Here is a 19888-nt window from a genome sequence, read left to right as displayed (position 1 = left end):
GTGTCTTTATTCTCTAGGATATCACTTAAGGACATTGACTATATGATTCTCAGTATTGCACTGTGCTGAAGAGGCAATCTCAACCCAATCAGACGCTTTCATGTTGGTGTTGCAGGATGGAATTAGTAGAATTCCTTTAAGTCTTGCCAAAAAGTGACAGTTTGTTGATATTGCAATGTGAAATCCTTTTGCTCAGACTGTTTTGATGTTGGACAGTTTCTTCGTTTACAGGTAATAGTTCTCTGTTTGTATATCTGTGTGCATCTTACAGGCAAACTGACTCAGATCGTGTTTGGGCATCGCGATGTGGTGACGTGTCTGGCGCGCTCGGAGTCGTACATCGGAGGAGACTGCTACGTGCTCTCTGGCTCCCGAGATGCCACTCTGCTGCTGTGGTACTGGAATGGAAAGCACAGCAGCATTGGAGAGAGCCCAGGCAGTGAGTTCATATTCAAACCAGCCTGATAATTCAAAGTGTACAGACACACACACATGAACACACACACACACGAGTAGTTTCTGAGTGCTCACCCCACCAGACAGTTGTGACTGTGTGATTTACGGCCTCGCTCAGTAAAGTAACAACTAGTTTCGTCTGACCAGGCCAGGCCTCCTGCGTACAGATTGGATTTCGCAGCACTGTTGCACAAGGAACAGCTTTAGATAGTGTGTGTGTGTGTGTGTGTGTGTGTGTGTGTGTGTGTGTGTGTGTGTGTGTGTGTGTGTGTGTGTGTGTGTGTGTGTGTGTGTGTGTGTGTGTGTGTGTGTGTGTGTGTGTGTGTGTGTGTGTGTGTGTGTGTGTGTGTGTGTGTGTGTGTGTGTGTGTGTGTGTGTGTGTGTGTGTGTGTGTGTGTGTGTGTGTGTGTGTGTGTGTGTGTGTGAATCTGTCTTTAATGTGAGTGAAAGTGAGGGCCACTTAGAGACGTTAAATGTGATGTTGGGGGTCGTCGGCCAGCACATGAAAGTTCACCACCATCTGAGGGCCACGGGGTCACGATGGTCGATAAAAGTGAAAAATGTCATGGGCCCCTCTTACGTTGCCATAACATATGGCATTAGACATGATCAAAGCCTGGCACACACATTTCTCAGTCCTTCGCCCCCTCGGTGCTAATTTGGTCAGCTCGGATTGGCGTACATGTTGTTAAGTGATCCATTACATGTGGGATGAAATTTATGACAAATTGTGATTTACTTAATGAGCCACATTGGTTTTTGATAAGAGGACGGAGGATAAAGGATGGACATTTAGGCCTTACACACCGGTTGTGGATTTTAGAGGAAAGAAACTAAAAATAAATAGCTTTGAAGTTAAAAAGGTAACTTAAATACTATACTTGTGAATATTTCTATTTCCACGATTGCAAAATGTAACTTATTTTCTAAAATGAGACTCAGTGTTTTAATGGATTCATTTTTTTTCTTTGCATATTTGAATATTTGTGCTGGTTTCCATGCCTGCATGTACAGTCCGTGTCCTTGTAACCATATGTGTGCGTGAGTGTCAGTCTAACCTCAGCTGGCTCAGTGCAGTCACCGCACTGAAGCTCCAGCAGCAGACAAAGCCGTCGTCATCCCAACCCCTCACCACCACAATGTGATGCTCCATTGCCCCAGACCGCAGGAGGCTCTCCCAGACATGAAACACTGCTACACACACACACACACACACGCACACCCCTGGCAAAATGCATGCAGACGGCCCGACTTTCCTTTATTCCTCTTCCAAACGTCGAAGCCCTCTAAGGCTATGGTCGGCACACACACTTGAATGAGAGCACATGCAAACACACACACACCTTCCTTCTCGTACATAATGTTCTGTTGCCGTCCTGCACACTTCATGAGGTCGACGCGGATGTATCTGAATGTCTGACATGCACGTGTACACATCTGACCTCTGCTCTCCTGCTGCAGCCTTGTGTTGTGTGCACAGCAGCAGATTTCACAGACCCTACTGCCCTCTGCTGGCCATGAGCTGGACACCAGCTCAGTCGCTCTGTTTTTGTTTTTTAAAATTGACATAATTTGCTTTACTTTTATTCATTTTTTTATTTATTAGATTAAGTTCCAAACCTGTTAATATTTGCTTGACTTTTAGTTTGATCTTGCAGCTCTGCAACATCCTAAGATTTTGCAGGGCATAAATTGCACTATACCTAAAACGTTTTGTAGTTCAAGAATTGAAAGCACAATTGAGGGCACATTATTGTATTTTAGCGCTCCTTTTCATACAGTCTGGGCCACGGGTGTCTGCTTAACTGCTTCCCTTTTAGGCCGACTTGTGAGAGTTCACATGTACTTTTCACAATGGTCACAAAAACAAATATTTTATACCTTCTGCTGTTTGCTCTTGACGTTTTAGGAGAGTTTAACTATAACTTCAATACTACAGGTATATTAAAGAAAACAAAGATTAAGGAAAAGCTGGTGTGTAAAAAAACAAACAAAAAAAAAACTTTTGTTCAATTTGCCTTGGCACCATCTTTGTTTGGAGTCGCATGATGGATGATGGATGGCAGTGATAGCGATAGAGATACAAGAAACAATCCACTATGTTCATGAAGTAACACAAAAGTAACTGACAGAGCCATCACACATATTTTTGAACTGTTTAAAATGACTTGCATATTGTCACTTAACCCAAACGGACAGTACTGTTCAGCAGTTTGTTTGTTTTTTACTTTTTTTTATTTTGTGAGAGCATAATACAACCCTGCTTACTTTCTCACATACATGTACTTCTGCCACTTGCAATTGATTTTTTTTTTACACTCTCTGTTCAGCACTTATTTTATTCAGGATATTTAATGGGTCACTTATTTGTGAAAAACAATAAATTTACTTGTAGAGATTAAAAAAAAAAAAGTGCTGACGTGAAAGCATTATATCGTACATTAACGCTACATTTCTTTTGGTGATATTGTGTGAGACTTCACCAGATATTAAACACTTTATTGATTGTAATGTTTAATTTATTCTCTTATCACCTCTGCTGAGTTTTAGAAAGAGTTTAAACATAACATGCTATAAAACTCAGTGGGTGGTTTGCTATTTTTTTTATTTTGCTCAATTCTTCAATGATATTAAAGAACAATATATATTTCTATCATTTCAGGAGACATTTCAATAACAAAGAATGCATACACACATTCAGTAGTATTCATTTAACCTTTTAGACATTTTTTTTTTCTCCCCAAATTCTGTCTTATTTTGTTTGTTCCTTTTTGTGGCATATTCAGGTTTTACTTGATTCTCAAACAGAAGTTTTCTCGCCAAATGTTGCCTTTATTTTTGGTCTCTTGGAGGAGTCAGATCCTCACAATGTGACTGACTGTACAACCTGAGTCATATCAATACATAGACAGTTGATACCCTCCGTGTCCCGGCTTTGCTGATATACAGGTATAACGTCACTATCAGATGTGGCAAGGACTTAAAACAAATGATTTTACAATGTTGGTTTCATTTGAGTGCTTCGTTTGAACTGAGCTAAAGTCGTCATTGTGCTTTATCACGCTGCCTTACAGAAAAATATGTTGCTGTGGAAGCTGTTCACTCATGAGCTGAATCAAGTCGAGATACTTTCAGCTGCTGTCGAACCAACTTATTGGAGGGGTGCAACTGACGGAACAGCCGGTTACGAAGAATTAGAAAAAAAAACTACATTTTTTTTTTTTTAAAACACACAAAATTGGTTACACACTCAATACAGTGAACCAGGGCTGGTTAACTTTACCAGACTGACAACACTTATCAAAATTAGAGCAGCTAATTGAACATCTCTACTTTCAATCAACATCCATGCATTTGATATTTTTATTTTTTGTCCATCATCCTGCCATTAATTGCGAAAACATTCATTTTTTTCTGCTCAGTTTCTTCAATGTGCAACAATCGTTGATGAACGCATTCAATGATCAAAAGATTCCGATGTCATGCAGAATATCTTCTGTGCTGTGCATGTGGATTTGATTGTATTGGTAGTTTGAGACGTTGCGCCCTAAATTCTTGTTTGACTTTTTACAAGAGTTTCGTGAGCGATTTGGTCTGTGTAGATAATTTCTGCTAAATCTTGTTAAGGTTTAAAAGGGCCTGCGCTTTGAGAGAAAATGAACGTCTCTTATTAGTTAACGTGTGTTTTTTTTTCATTAAATAAACTAAATAATCCACATTTTATATTTTTAAATAATATTAAAGTCTGTTACACGGTTTCTCGAATTTGTCAAATGATGGCAAAGCATGACATTTCTGTTTTATTATCATCTTAAAAACATTATGACTCTTGTGTTTCGGTTATTTTGCTCTGGAAATGTTTTGGTTTTTCCTTTTTCCAGCCAATGCGTCCTATCAGACTAATTCTAAAATCTCACTTAAATACCAAACCGTATTTGAGAATGAACAATGTGAAAAGTAAAGCAAGTACAGAAGACGAGACGTCCATTTACAAACAAACAAATTATCTATTTTGAAATTCAATGAATGTTGTGACGGGAGGTCTCTGTGGTTTATATTTCAGACGGAAATGTAATTTTTTTAACCTATAAATAGTTAAAAAGTATGTAGTTTTAGGTCTTAAAATATCATCCAACACCCAGTCACAAAAGATTATTTCTAGACGCTTGTAGTTATTCTTTGTAAGATATTTTATTTAAATTCCATTGATCTTTGTTTTTGTTTCTGAAATCTGCCGATGTATACTAATGTCTTTGCTTCTTTTTGGAGCTCAGCTTGAACTCTCAACATAAAAAAACACGATGAGTGAAGATGAGATCCATCTAATGAGCAATGAAACTCCATGAACAGGTAGACACGATCTGACACTGACTGAATCGGTCTGGATTTGCTAAAAACAAAACCTCACATACATTTGTGCACAAAAAAAAAAAAAAAAAGCACCAATCATTTTGCGCGCGTGTGTGTGTGTGTGTGTGTGTGTGTGTGTGTGTGTGTGTGTGTGTGTGTGTGTGTGTGTGTGTGTGTGTGTGTGTGTGTGTGTGTGTGTGTGTGTGTGTGTGTGTGTGTGTGTGTGTGTGTGTGTGTGTGTGTGTGTGTGTGTGTGTGTGTGTGTGTGTGTGTGTGTGTGTGTGTGTGTGTGTGTGTGTGTGTGTGTGTGTGTGTGTGTGTGTGTGTGTGTGTGTGTGTGTGTGTACAGACAGAGAAGACAGATGGAGAAGTAACAGCCGATTTTGTTTTGTCGCTCGGCCTGACAGCTCAAACCAAAACAAAATCACACAAACTTCATGACTTGGACCATAACTTACTGGCGCTCCTTCTGGCTCCTATTCTCTCCCTGTCCATGGCAGAAACATCTGGATTCAGTGAAGGGGGGGGTGGGGTGGGGGGGCTTTAAACATACGAGGAGGCAGCCTGTGACAAGTGCTACAAAGGGATAGCGAAGCGAGCAAGGAGAGAAATGTGTGTGTAGGACAACAGACAAACAAGCAGAACGCACACGTTCATGTTTAATAGATTAATAAACAACTTCCAAGAGCAAATAAGCAACCTTATGGGGAATTTGTCATTTCTTTCTTTGCGCATGCTTTTTTTTTTTTTTTTTCTTTCATTTGAGGCCTTCACACTGACTTCCAGGAAACCAGCTCCTGAGCATGTTTAGCCCTGTGCTTCCCCCTAGCGATAGTCCGGTGGTACTACAGGTGTTAATATACACAGCCGTGTTGTTTTTGCTTCCCCAGCAGTGTTCACGACGCCCAGGGCCATCCTCACCGGTCACGACTGTGAGGTGACCTGTGCCAGTGTGTGTGCCGAGCTGGGTCTCGTCATCAGTGGCTGCAAAGGTGGGACTCCTCTGATTCTGTCGATGCGATATAAACGTATGAGAAATGCTCATTTTAATGAGTTTGGAGTCTTGCAAAGAGGTTGGATGAAGAGAGCTAATTGAGACACAGTTAAGAAAGCTGAAAAAGGGCAATGATGTTAATATAATAAAATTATCAAAACTAAAATTGGAAAATATTAAGGAGTAGATGTGTTGTCCAGCCGACCTCACTTGCCCCAGTTGACACCCCCACCACCCACCAACCTGTAAGATATTTATCTTATTTGTGCACATATGTAATTAGCCGATTACTACCATATTTGTCTTTTTGCACTTTTTGATTGTTTACTTTGTGTGTTTACACCACTACAAAAAAAATTCCTAGAATGGTAAAATATTTATGGTACCTGGCAATGAAGTGCTTCTGATTCAAAAAAAAATGTTTTTTAATATATGGACCTTTCACAGTGATAAATCATTTATGTGAAATTTCAGTTGCATTTCTTATTTATTTTTTTCTATTGATCCACTTTTAGAGAGAGATTCCAAATATAAGCGCCAAAATGTGTATCCCATAATTTTAGTCGATGTTTTTACATTCACAGTATAAAAATTGTTTTGCGATATCAGAAAGTGACTCGGAAAAGTATTTGTGATTGTGTGTATCAATGCACAACAGTTAGTCTAAATATAAAGAATACATTTTTCTGTGTGTGTAGAGGGTCCTTGTCTGATCCATTCCATGAATGGGGACCTGCTGCGGACCCTGGAGGGCCCGGAGCGCTGCCAGCAGCCGCGCCTCATCCAGTCCTCCACCGAGGGCCACTGCATGATCTACTATGACCGGGGACAGTTTTGTCTCTTCAGCGTCAACGGGAAGCTGCTGGCACACATGGAGATGGAGGACAGCATCAAGGTGAGCGAGCGTTCACTTCTGCACGTGTACGTCTGCACCGCATCAGCGTCAGAAACTCTGATTAAAGGCTCGGTTTTTGGGGGTTTTTTTTTGCGGGGGGGGGGTTGGCTCGAGACCTGAGAAAGGTAAAGGTCGGCCTGCCTCGGGACGGGCGACGGCTTCACATCGTTCTTCCTCTTTCAGCCACATGCACACGAGGAAACGGTTCTTTTGATCCGGCGCTCTGTTGTCAGGTCGAATTGCGTCGGCGTCTGTGGTGGAAAACATTCCCGAGGACCGGTCAGCCCTGGACACCGACACCATTAACTACCCTCCGGCGCAGGACGACACATTCCCCATTTCCCACATTTCCTCCCTGGTGGCTGGAGTGACACGAGATAGCTGCTACTGCCTTTGGTTTCCCGACCCGTTGTTTCCGGTTTGGCCTGGGAAATGTAAGCTGGCTCTGACAGACAGTCGCGCGCCTGTTTCCTATTAAATTCCCTCTCGTGCCTCGGTTCCTTAGCAGCCCACTCCTCCGCACAGCCACAGGTAGACGCACTGCATGCATCAACATCACCGGGAAAGGAGCCAGTGTTTAGTTTCAAGGATCTCAAGTATTTTATTGTGTCTTTAAGACAAGCTAACAACCTTTTTGGATCCTTGTTGAGCCTTGTAGGATTCCCAGCGTTCCTTCTGAGGAAACTTGGGAACGGCGCAGGCTTCTGCCGGCCTTGTCAGCGCTCCTCCGCTGTTGTAAATTCCAACCATGTCAGATGGCATTAGGAAAATCCTAACATCTCAGAGAGTGGCTGTGAGAGTCTCCCCCCTCCTCCCCCTCTCAACTCCACCCTCCTGCTATGAGACTCCAACAGTATTTAGTGCAGTGGTGTACATACCAGAATCAATCTTCTCAGCCCTCGGAGCCTCGGCGCAGTAGGACTCCGGGATAAATAAGTGTTTGTCCTGGCCGGCAGTGCACTCTCAGAAAAGAGAGAGGAAGACTGAGGAAGAGCGGGAATGCATGCACTGTGAATTTATTGGGGTCTGGAGTCAGAGGTTAGATGACAGGCTAACAGTCGGCATCCTCGTCTAATAGCAGAATCAGGTGACAGAAGCCATACTGAATGGATTACATTCTTTTAAGTACTAGTATAACTCAGGCAGTGTAACCATTCCAGACGCTCTTTTCACTGGCCGCGTACGTGTAACAGGGGGATTAACAGCACCATAAATTCAACTTTTTACCTTCTCCAGCCCCAGAATCTACCCTCTGTTCCCCGAAAGAAGTAGGAAATATGGGCATTAAAAGTGCCTGTGTTTCCGCTGGAGTCATTTTTTAGCCACCCGAGCCCCGGCAGCCATCTTAGCCCCCGCAGAGCCATCGGCCATCTTGTTTGACCGCCCAGTGGCAGAGGGACTGATTTATAATGTCTGTCTACAGCCTCCTACCTGGCCAGGCTGACATGTCTGCCAGCTCCGCCGCCTCCTGCTGGGCTCCAGTAAGGTCATGGACTCCATTAGTAGATACACAAGTACATTAATACACTGTAGTCCCTGCTATGTAGTTCTCCTCTTCTTCTTCTCTTTTCTTTTTTTTTTTTTAATTCTTGTGAAAAGTAGCGCCCAACCCGTCTACTTTATATGTTTGGAAGTTGTGACCTGTTGAATTAGTTAGTAGTGAAAGAAATGATTTCTTTTGTTGGAGCTTCTAACGTGCAGTTCTGCAAGTTTGGTTTCCAGTTAACTTGTTTTGATTTACTGGCGAGCAACAATAAAGGTTAAATGATGTGGAGCGGCGACCTTCAGCACAAAACCAGGATCATGCTTTTAACCAAGTCCCTTTGTTTCCGGTACATTTGTACAACTTTTAACTGGAATACATACCAGTTTGTTTATTCCCACTTGCACTGATATAATAACAAAAATTGGCCAAGTCAGTCCCGTGAAAATCTGCAGATATAATCATCATGGTCGTCGTCTCTTTTCAGAGATGGAATGTTTGTAAAGTTTCAAATTCACTTCTACAAATGAAGTTTTGGGGTTTTTTTGGGGTCAATAATAGGAACTTAATGAAGTCTGGATTATTTAAGGTTGATTATAGAGATTCACAATAGTATTTATATAGAGGTGCACATAAAGTAGAGTAAGGTCAGATATGGTTTTAAGTCGGCTTTTCCTCATTTGACAGTAACTCATGAATGTCTGTGTCCCCGGCCGTCTTGGACGAGGATCTGACCTGTCAGTTCGGCCGGTCCGGTCTGGAGGCCTCCCGCCGGCGTGCGAGCGCATCGTGTCGGTCTGACTGTGTGAGCGGCTCCACGTGCGAGTGCGCGTACGATCCCAATGAGAAACAGAGCTCCTCTAACTCGCTGTGGAAATTGCACAAATGTTTTTTTATACAAACATTTGCTCGATTTCGACTTCACTTTTTACTCTGTCCAATCCACTCCGGTCTCCTCTTGAAGGGTTATTTATGTTTCCCTCACCGACTCAAGCTCCAGAAAATGACTTGTCTCAAGTTGAAGTTAATTTTTTTATTTATTTATTCTTCCATTTAACACGCGGCTGATTCGACACACATGCCGCCGAGGATTGAAGTGATTTTTGCTGAATCACTGCGGAGCAGCTGAGAGATGCCCCACTTCTGTGTCTTAAAACCACAAACGGGACAAAAGCTCTAAATTAGTGTCACTCGGAGCTTTTAGAAGTTACTTTCCGCCTCGCCATGTCATCGGCTCCGGGCCCCCTCTGATTGATGCCCCCCGACTGTTTCACTTTCTGCCTCCACTGTGCACCGTGCCCGTAATAGACTCCAGCGCATGACTTGATTTGTGTACGTCTGATTCCCCGGGGAGCCGTTCAGCTGCTACAGTTTGCAGGAAAAGCAGATGAGACGAGTAAATCTCAGAGCCTCTCGGTCGGGGGCCATCTTTGTTGCAGCCCCCCTCCTCCAAGGACGGCGGTACTGACTTAAGGATCTTTCGTCGGATCACATGACCTCGCAGTTTGAGCTTTACTCTGACATTATAAGATAAACTGGTCCCGGATCGCCGGGCCTATTCACACACAATTTATGAACGCAGTTGCTGGTTGAAAAGCTCTGCTGCCGCGTTTCCCTTTCGCCTGAATGTACAGACACTTAACAGAGGATCGTTGATGAATAATACAGCATGATCTCCGCCGCCGCGGCTGCGTGCGACACGTTGGAGGCTCATTGGAAGACTTAATGAGGATTCCTGTGTGTTTGTGTTGGACAGGCCATGCTCCTCAGTCGAGACGGTCAGTACATGCTGGCAGGGGGAGACGGAGGCGTCGTGTCCGTCTGGCAGGTCCACAACCTCAAACAGCTGTTCACCTACCCCGGCTGCGACGCCGGCGTCCGCTCCATGGCCATGTCACATGACCAAAGGTAACTAACACACACACACACACACACACACACACACACACACACACACACACACACACACACACACACACACACACACACGCGCGCAGCAGCAACACAGAAGGACTGCAGATGGTTGAAGGGAGTCAGTTTAGTATTATTGCACCGAACATTTACTTTACTGATAAAACCACATTGTTCTTTCAAATCGAGTAAAAAAAACAGGTTGTAGGTTTGTAGCTCATCAGCAGAGTTATTGTTCCGCATCAGAATTATATGTCCCTGCTGTCCTTGAGAAGATAATAAACAAAGATCATAAATTCATGATGAGAAAGTGAAAACATGCCAGATATTAAATGTTGGACGTTTAGCAAAGACCATTAGGGAGCATCGAAACCTCTCGCAGAAGTTTGGTAAGAATTGAGGAGCAGGTTTCCTCTCCTGCTCCTGTTGCTGCTGAAGGGATTTGGGACGTCTCATAACCGTAACTACGACACTGTTCATGTAGAAAACTCAAATGTGCACAAGAATGTGAAGAAATTTTTACATTACAAAAATATCTTGATTAATTGAGTTTAATAGGTTAATACTTGAGGCACAATTCAGTTTGTTGCTTCTCTGACTTGAATGTTTCCCTGTAAGACGATGGGTTACAACACTGCCGCCTAGTGGCTGAATGAATAAAACACTCCTCTGAAATGGACAGTATGTGATTCTTGTGGATATTACATCTTAAAAGTTTCAGAGAGACAAAAAACCCCACCAAACTTCACGATAGTCTTATTTTTAATGAGTTTTGAATAATTAGTTCTTATTGTAAATTGTATCACCTCAAACAAACAAACAAACAAACACAATGCCTCCGGCTTATTTCTGCTTTCAGGCAATTATTGTATGTGATTAAAGAAATAGTATAATGTACTTTAATTAACCCCAGTACACTTGTGCAAGTAAAAATAAGAGAAACAATTATTAGTATATACATAAAAATACAGCTCCCACCCCTTCAAAATAAGATTAAAACCCCAAAACCTTTAGATTTACTTACTTTTGTTTGTGGAATCAGTACCAGAGTTGCATGTTTTACAAATGCTAATATTTATAGATAGAATTTTAATGTAGATCCAGATTTTAGGCGACCCAATGCAATGTTCATATATCATGTTGTCTTTATGTGTAAATAAATAACAATCAACTAGACATGTTGGAGTATTGATCCTCCTGAAATTCTATGTTTACACAAGCACACGCGTCTCATTTAAAAGGGTTTCCTCCTCACTCTCTCTCAGGTGCATCATCACCGGCATGGCGTCTGGAAGCATCGTGCTCTTCTACAACGACTTCAACCGGTGGCACCATGAGTACCAGACCCGGTACTGAGCCCGCCGCTGCAGAAGAGAACAATCCAAACCATTGCAAAGGCACTGTTCTGTCTATATCCTGATAACCTGAATGTATCTCATTGAACGGAGAGAAAAAAAAACACAAAAAAAAAAACCCTGTCCTGTTATAGTTTAAAGAATCAAACTATTTTTAAAAGAAGGGCATTGCTATATTTTGTAGATCAGATAGAAACATTTTCTTATGAATCTTGTGGTGGGGGCTATGTTACTATACGGTTAAAAACAGATCTATTTTTAGCTAGAGTCTATTTTCATCCTCTTCCTAAAAGAAAAGAGATTTGTGGGGAGACAGTGTGAAGCTTTTCTCTTAAAAATCCAAATATTTGTGTACTTTAGGGCGAATGACTTCCGTCTGTGGGGAATAATTTTGGCGCAGTCATACACTTACTCGTGCTTTTTCCTGTTTTTCGGCAACACAGCAGCTTGAAACGTTTTGAATAAGTGATAAATATCCTGAGCAGAAAGAAAAAGGGATGAGGGGATTTAAATTTCTATATAAATATCCCGGTATGATGTTTAAATGTAGTAATCCGTATTTAAGGTTTGGACGCCCTCTTGTGCTCGCTGTGTGCATGACTCACATGAAGCACATCGGTGTAGATGTCTCATGTTTTTATTTAATACATCGGACACTTCCTCGCATATCGGCGCATTCTGAAAACCAGCTTGATGTGAAGGCGTGTCTTGAACTTGTTAGAATGACTGAAGAAGCAGTGAGACATTTTATTATCTGAAACTATGAACGTGTGATGGAAAAGAGGTTTGTTTTTTGTTTTTGTCTTCTTTTTTTTTTTTCCACACTAATTCTAAAAGTCATACCTGGTGCCCGAGCCAGCTTCGCACCTTTATGGTCCTGGAGAGAGGTGAAAGAAGGAGGGCTTGTCCATATCTGCATGATTTGTTTTTTGTTTTTTGTTTTTTGATCACAGAATGGATGATTACATAGAAATATGATTCATCACTAAAATGCTCACCAGACATGGTCCCTTTCGATCCTCTTGAGAAACGAACACCCACTCCTATTTTTGAATTCCAGGAGACGTTCCCGTTCAAAAGCTTCGATGTGGTTTGAACCTCCAGTTATAACAGGATGTGCTTTTATCTATCAACCAATATATATTTTTTTGCAATCATTTTGGAGTGTTTTGTGTGACGAGTTCTGAAAATAAAATTGAATTTTATAACTTGATTCGCCCTCTGTGTTGTTTGTCACAAAAGTGCACAGCACACTCTAGTGGTCCACCTCTGCTATTACACACACACACAATCGCCACAAAGGGACTCGTTTGAAGTCTTTATTGCATTTTCAAAGTTTTTGCTGAACTCTTTGAAAACAGTGTGATATTGAAAGCGGCCACTCTGTCTAACAATAGAAACCACCAACACATCGGATCTAGCTAGATAAATCTGTCATTTCATACAAATTCCCCTTGACAAAGTGCCATGAAGCAAGTGGAAACCTACATATACATGGGAGGGTCTAATGATGTTTGTGGACAGTTGAGAGGAGGCTTCATGCCGCAGGGGGTCCTGAAGAAGGGACGATGAACCTCTGGATGAGGTGGAAAATGAGACAAAATCACTTGTAAATTCCTTTTCAGAATGCAGCATGTGGGACGTCTCTTTCTATTTACTAAAGGCATCATTAAGCTGAAAGTCACATTCATCCTCATAAATCCAATAGACACTGAAGGAGTTAACTAGTTTGATGCAACCTTGTCATCAGAGAGAAAGATTTTTGTGTTTCACCAGTTTGTCTGTTGGATTCATCTCATTTTAAAGAGCAGCAGCTCTGACTGTAAAGGTCAAACCGGCTCAAACACACATAAACAAGCCTTCGAGTTTCAGGTCCATCGCACACTATGTACAGAAACAGTGTTGACACAAAACAATACATAAACACCAGCGTGTGAATCAAAGTGTCAGCATATCTGTTACAGTGGGAGGACAAAATATATTCAACAATGCCAAAGTGGGCAATATTACAAAAACAGCTACGCTGGCAGAAAACTGAGTTTACATTTGGAAGTGTGTGCAGATGTGAAGAGTTTTCAGTGTATTTTCACAGGTCTGAAGACATCACATCCCTCCTGTAATGAAAATCTGGCCTGTGTTATAGAAACTGGGGAAAATAAATGACTGTCACTTTTACTTTATTCTGTTAAGCACAGACAGCGAGTCATGACTCTGCAAGTGTTAACAGGGACAAACTGTATTTTCTGAGGCGTTTATCACTTTTTTTTTTTTGATTAAATAAAAGGATAAATCCATGGCTTCAGGCCACACAAAGGCATGTATGTAGTGAGTGCCCACATGCCAAAAGGTTTCTTTAAAGGATTAAAACGAGTCCATCTTATGAGGAAAAACATCTACTTTCTTTTGTTTTTACACCTGATGCACTTTAGTATAAAGACAGCTTTGGTTTGCCATCTGACAACTGTCCCATCAGGGATCAGTAAACCATGTTCATTTGTAAATTGTGTGGTCTTGCACTTTAGACGCAACAGCTTTGGTTTAGGATGAAGTTCTTGTGGCTGTTGACAAAATCAGAGAGACAAATTCTGCTATTATTAGACTTACAGAAACAACTATGAAGTTACAATCACACTAATGGGCAGTAAATTAAGTTTACTGCATCTGGATGGATTTATCTATCCATCCTCTTTACCGCTTACGCCGTATGTGGTCGCAGTGGCAGCATCGAGAGCAAAGACGCACAGACATCTCTGTATTGTTGCGTCGAGTTTTTATAATATTCACGGAATGATTATAACTAATAACGGGTTCAAATGTATGTGTGTGAAATCTGCATGTTCTCCCTTTGCATGCAGCAGTTTTCCTGTCTCTCTGTATTTGCACTGTGATGGACTAGAATGAAGCAGATGTTCATGTTACAGGAAGGATTTTGAGGCACAAGCACAGCTGCAGCTGTTTGACAACACGGACGTTACTCATTAAACTGTTGACATTTTATTAGTAAATATACATTTTCTCTTGTCCGCCCACTGTACACTGAAATATATGTATGGATACACTTGTACACAGGTACATCTAAAAAAAAAAAAAACTGAATAGAAACGTTTGTCTTGCCATCAGTGAATTCAAACAGTGAAACTTTGGTTTTACTCTCAATCATTTCAGAATACATGTGATTAAAATCATAAAAAGCATCCTCTCAAATGTTTAAAAATTTTCTCCAGATTAGATTCTTTACTATTGTCAAAACTAAAGGCCATAATGCCAACATTTTTGTTCATATGTGCCAAGTGTAAAAGCAAACTGACAAAACAACTGTTCAATTTTCCGAGATGCAAATGTACATGTAATACCAACAAATAATTATTGTTAAAGAAACACGATCGTTCACAATGTGTTTGCACTGAATAAATATTTACAAAGCGGTGCAGTAAAGGAAAGGATTCACATTAAAGTGATGCAGAACCTGAACCATCGGACTTATGACACTCAGCTCATTCCCTTTCTCCACAAACCCTTATTAATAAATAAAAACATATATTTACACAACCGACGGACTTAAAACGACGCCTGGTCTCCTTCGTCTGACGACACGGGAGGAAAAGATGTGGGTACAGCGGTCGCTGGCTCAGAATACAGCTACTGGAAAATGCTTGTTGTGGTGTTTTAGCCTCGTGTTTTCTATTCCACAGAGCGAGGGGGAGGAGGAGGAGGAAGAGGGGGTGAAGCAGAGACTGACTATATCAGATTTAATCCAGGAGTTCTTGGGTAGGTAGAACTCTGGGAGAAGGAGGGGATGTGGATCTGGGAGGTGTGGAGGGAGGGGAGGGGAACAGGGTGGGGAGGATGGACGAGGGGGAGGAAGGTTCTCTCGGGGAAGAGAGGGGGAAGAACACCAGAGGCTGGAAGGGGGAGACGGGGGAGGAAGACACCTGTCTTGCAGGGGGAGAGGAGGGTCCGGGAGAGGAAGGGTTCGGGGCTGATATAGCGGGCGACAGCGGGGAGGGCTGGGAGGCGGGTGAGGTGGGGGTTGTGCAGGTGAGCAGAGCGGGAGGACAATTTGGGGAGGCGGGCCCTAGAGATGAATTGATAACCGGCGGCTCCTCTATTTCAGGAGGCGTTGGGTCAGTAGGTGAGACGTAGAACTGAAGCAAACTTGCGGCCGGCGCTCGGCCGTCATCTGGGGGCTGAAAGCAGTCAGGCTGGAGGGCGGGTGCAGCATCAGGCTCAGCGGGTGTAGCATCAGGCTCAGTGGGTGTAGCGTCAGGCTCAGTGGGTGCAGCATCAGGCTCAGTGGGCGAAGCATCAGGTCCGACGGGTGTAGCATCAGGCTCAGTGGGTGCAGCATCAGGCTCAGTGGGTGCAGCATCAGGCTCAGCGGGTGTAGCATCAGGCTCAGTGGGTGCAGCATCAGGCTCAGCGGGGGCTGCAGGTGTAGCATCAGGCTCAGCGGGTGCAGCATCAGGCTCAGTGGGTGCAGCATCAGGCTCAGTGGGTGTAGCATCAGGCTCAGCGGGTGTAGCATCAGGCTCAGTGGGTGCAGCATCAGGCTCAGTGGGTGCAGCATCAGGCTCAGTGGGTGTAGCATCAGGCTCAGCGGGTGTAGCATCAGGCTCAGTGGGTGCAGCATCAGGCTCAGCGGGTGCAGCATCAGGCTCAGCGGGTGCAGCGGGTGTAGCTGCTCCACAGGCTGCAGTCTCAGTCGGTGAAGCCGGTTCAGTAGATGTTGGTGCTTTGGCACATGAGGCCTGTTTGGTTGGAGAAGCCGGTTCGGCTGGTGGAGCAGCTGAGACCCTCTTTTCAGCCGACGACCGGCGACTCGGCTCGGTTTGTAACCCTGGACAGCAGCGGGCGGCGAGCTGGAGGGTCTTCTTATCCAGAGCCGTGTTCTGTCAGGAACAAAGCATCAGTCAGAAAAGACATTGAGAGTCAAACTCACTCATGTTTTCATAATGACGTCGATCAACTTTTCTTTTTCTACCTACAATCGTTAACTACTGACCCAGTTTTGCACTTTTTGCTGAATTAACACACACGATGAACGGACTGATGGAAATGGACATAAATGAGTGAAAGACGCTTCAACAAAACCTCACAGGAATGCAAACCTAGTCTACATGCAGAGAAAGAGCAAATGAGAAAGGGAACATTTACTTTCCGACTTTCTCAGCTCGCACATTAATAATACGCCATTTAGATGCAAAAACCCCAAAAGAAAGGCTCTTAAAGTGAATCGTAAATGGGATGTTCCTCATTTGCTCTTTTTCTCGCTGAATCTCAGCAGCAGAAGAGAGACGAGGCGTTAAGTGTTAGTACATACCATTGCCTTCCAGCTAATTCAGAGGCATGAAGTGCAGGAAAGGGGGGTGGGGGGCAAAGAGGGACAGAGACTAGTCTTACTCACAGCGTCAACAAAATGAAAATCCACACAACAAGCATGACAGGCAGCGGACAGTTTGATGTTCCAGCTCAGCGCCACTCAGATGTTGTGAAACCCGTTTCCAGACCAGATGACAGTTTGGTTGACTCTGAGCGGCCTGAGCTGGAAGGAACTATGGAAAAACAAGAACAACTAAACCAGGCAGTGATACATGTCGGTGAGAGCTGAGCTGCATGAGGGGACCGCTCTGCCTTTAATAACCACGCCTGAGGATGTCCTGTAGAACTACATTTCTAAACAAATCAAATAACTTCTATAATCTGATGAGTTTATTCCTTAATGTCACAGAGCTCCATTTACAATAACTGACTTTTATTTGATTCGGTAGTATACAAGAGATTTTACCACTCAATGATACAATAAATATCCATAAATATCATAGAGAGTAAAGTCTACGAGCAGTGGTGCTTCTCTTTTATTTATCTGAATCTTTGGCAGGATTAGTGAACAACAGGGACAAAAGAAAAAAGAAGCGTAATCCACACTGATGTGTTCAAATATTCCAGGATCAGAGAGAATAAAGTCACTTTTTGCATCCATCTCTGCACGTTTGTGTCTGCCAACTACCAACATTCTCCATAAGGTGGCGTGAGAGTGTAACAATTATCTAGAACCGCTTGACAGCCATTTCCACCTCTCTGGTTACAGTTACAGTTGCCCCAAAAAGTACACTTGTTTCATGACCTCTGATGAAGATGGAGGCAAATCGCAGCGGCCGTGCCTTAGATGGCGTTAGCAGCGTGAACATGCTGTTAAAGTCCAGAACGACGAAACGATTAAATGAACGAAACCTTAAAAAAAAACTATCACATCCCATGAAAAAGTGTGATGGAGAAAGAGATGGAGGTAAACTCAGGACAGAGGGCATGTTGGCCAGGCTGGTTAGAGAGAGCAGCTGCAGGAGGAGGAGGAGGAGGAGGAGGAGGAGGAGGAGGAGGAGGAGGAGAGCGGCTGAGAATGGACAGGAAGGAAGGGAGGGTGAGGAGTGTGACTGTAGGAAGAGGGCGAGAGGGGAAGGGCGATAGCTGGAGAGGAAGACGGGCCTTAGCAGGGGGGGGAAGTGTGTACCCGGCTCTCCGCTCCAGGCGTTCCCTGTGGTCCCGGGTGAGGGGTGAGGGGGAGGAGTAGGAGGAAGGAGGAGGAAGAGGAGGATGATGATGAAGAAGACGAAGAGGAGCCGAGGCCGGGGCCCACATTTTACACCTCAAACTGTCAAATGAGATTTAGAAGAAGATGAGAGTCTTGGCAGCCAGACGAGGATCAAATCGAATCACTGGCCAGAGAAAGTTCTCCGCCCCTCCCCCGTCTCCTCTCCTGCCTTCAGACAGAGTGTGTGAGCGAGGCCGATGGGAGGCGTGGCCTGGTGGGGCGAGCGAGAGGAAGACGAACTGTACAAGAGAAAACGATTGCAAATGAGGTTTGAACCAGACAGGATGGAGGGATGCGGATACGAGCGTCCAGTCAGAAAGTCTTGACTTTCTCTCCTCTGAAACCTCGTCAGACGTGTTTACAGCAGCAGCCTGAGTCTCTGACAACATGACGATGATGATGATGATGGGGACAGATCTTCTTAGCCAAGGAAATAAGTAGACATAAAACTGATATCGTGTAAATCACAATCGCTACAATCTTCCATATTTGGGTCAAATGTTCCCCCGATGCTTGGACGACGTCCCTCATAAGTCCCGGCTAAACCCCATGTCACAAATTCAATACTGCAGATTTGAGGGTTCACTGAAAGTTAATCTCGATTTTACCAAAAGGTTTCAGAAAAGGCTTTCCAAAGAGGAGCCCGGTGTTGTGAGCGGGTCAGACGTCGGGCTGAGGGCTGGTTCTGCTCACCATGATGACCGTCACGCCCGCTGCCATGTCGCTTTGCTTCGGCGCCGCGTTGAAGTGCGTCTTCAGTTTACCTGTCACCTCCGTCTTCATGTTGTTCAACATAACCGCGTCGTCCTGCCCACGCACGCAGATGTGTGAGTCCACAAGAGAAATGAGTGTGCACCACAATGAAAATAAAGCAGGTGTTGTGAATACAGTGTGAAAGTGGCTTACCGTGACCCAGGGGTGTGAGAGGACGTCCTGTGCTGTGTACCGAGCCTCAACGTTGACCTGAAGCATCTTTCCAATCAGCTCCTGTGATAAAAACAGTCCAGGGTTCATGTGCTGAACAACCAGGGTAGTTAAGTGACTTTAAGATGCAGTCCGCACACTGGTATGACTGGAGAATCCATCTAGGATCTATTATTGTTTCATAAAGACCAGTTTGGCAGGGAGCTTGAGACGGTTAGATTTCAACAGTGGACAAGAAGAAGAAAACTCCCTGAACATCTCCACAGTTTGCACACAGACTAATCTAACAAGTGTGTATGTACTGTGTGAGGAAGTTCGAGTCACATCCAAGAGTGTTTTTCCTACAATGCACATCTATAAATCTGATCTCCAGCCTCTCTGACTGACATGTAAAGGCAGGAAAACCATGGACATGGAGCAAACTCTTCATGGAATGGTTCTGATGAAGCCTGAGCTGATTCAGGATCCCACCCTGTGGTATTTAAAATAAAACCTTAAGTGACTGTACTTTATGCACTTTATACAATTTCTAGACCTGCCACTTCAAAGTCCACTTCATTAGTCTCTAAATCACCAGCTGTTACATGAACACTTGCATAACATCAGAACTGCACAGCGGTTCCTGCGGTGTCGCCGGTGACTCGTCTGCAGTGTCGGGGGAAGCTGAACTGAAGTGGGTTTAATTAGCGTCTTGCGTGTGGCGTGTGGCGGTCACCCTCACAACACAACATTAATTCAGAGGCTTGGAGGAACTGCTGGGTTCCTCAGGAGACTGTCGTTATTAAAGGAGTGTGCGTTTACATGGTGGGTGTTGAGGAGCCGTTTCACATCTTTACCATCCAACACATCTGGTCAGTAGCTCACGGCCATGCTGACTGTGATCCTCTGATGATTTGGGTTCACTGAATTTACGATCATCTAGAGTGACTAA

General features: G+C 43.6%; 2 protein-coding genes across 2 annotated transcripts in view; one reads left to right on the top strand and one right to left on the bottom strand.

Annotated features, from left to right (window-relative positions):
- lrba (LPS-responsive vesicle trafficking, beach and anchor containing) overlaps positions 1-12656 on the top strand; it is a 190430-nt gene extending 177774 nt beyond the window's left edge. The window contains 5 exon segments of the mRNA XM_080463151.1: positions 272-439; positions 5697-5798; positions 6499-6695; positions 9935-10086; positions 11355-12656. Coding sequence (XP_080319277.1) covers positions 272-439; positions 5697-5798; positions 6499-6695; positions 9935-10086; positions 11355-11445 — 710 coding nt within the window. The 3' untranslated portion in view covers positions 11446-12656.
- A 6025-nt stretch (positions 12657-18681) lies between these two features.
- dclk2a (doublecortin-like kinase 2a) overlaps positions 18682-19888 on the bottom strand; it is a 32268-nt gene continuing 31061 nt past the window's right edge. Inside the window, exons 15-16 of the mRNA XM_080463150.1 lie at positions 18940-19020; positions 18682-18840 (exon numbers count right to left, since the gene is read on the bottom strand). Of these exons, the coding sequence (XP_080319276.1) occupies positions 18694-18840; positions 18940-19020 (228 nt within the window). The 3' untranslated portion in view covers positions 18682-18693. The remainder of the gene's footprint in view (positions 18841-18939; positions 19021-19888) is intronic.

Source organism: Lipophrys pholis (genome assembly GCF_963383615.2).
Source record: "Lipophrys pholis genome assembly, chromosome: 5".
NCBI classification, from domain to species: domain Eukaryota; kingdom Metazoa; phylum Chordata; class Actinopteri; order Blenniiformes; family Blenniidae; genus Lipophrys; species Lipophrys pholis.
This window is presented reverse-complemented; position numbering and strand designations above follow the sequence as displayed.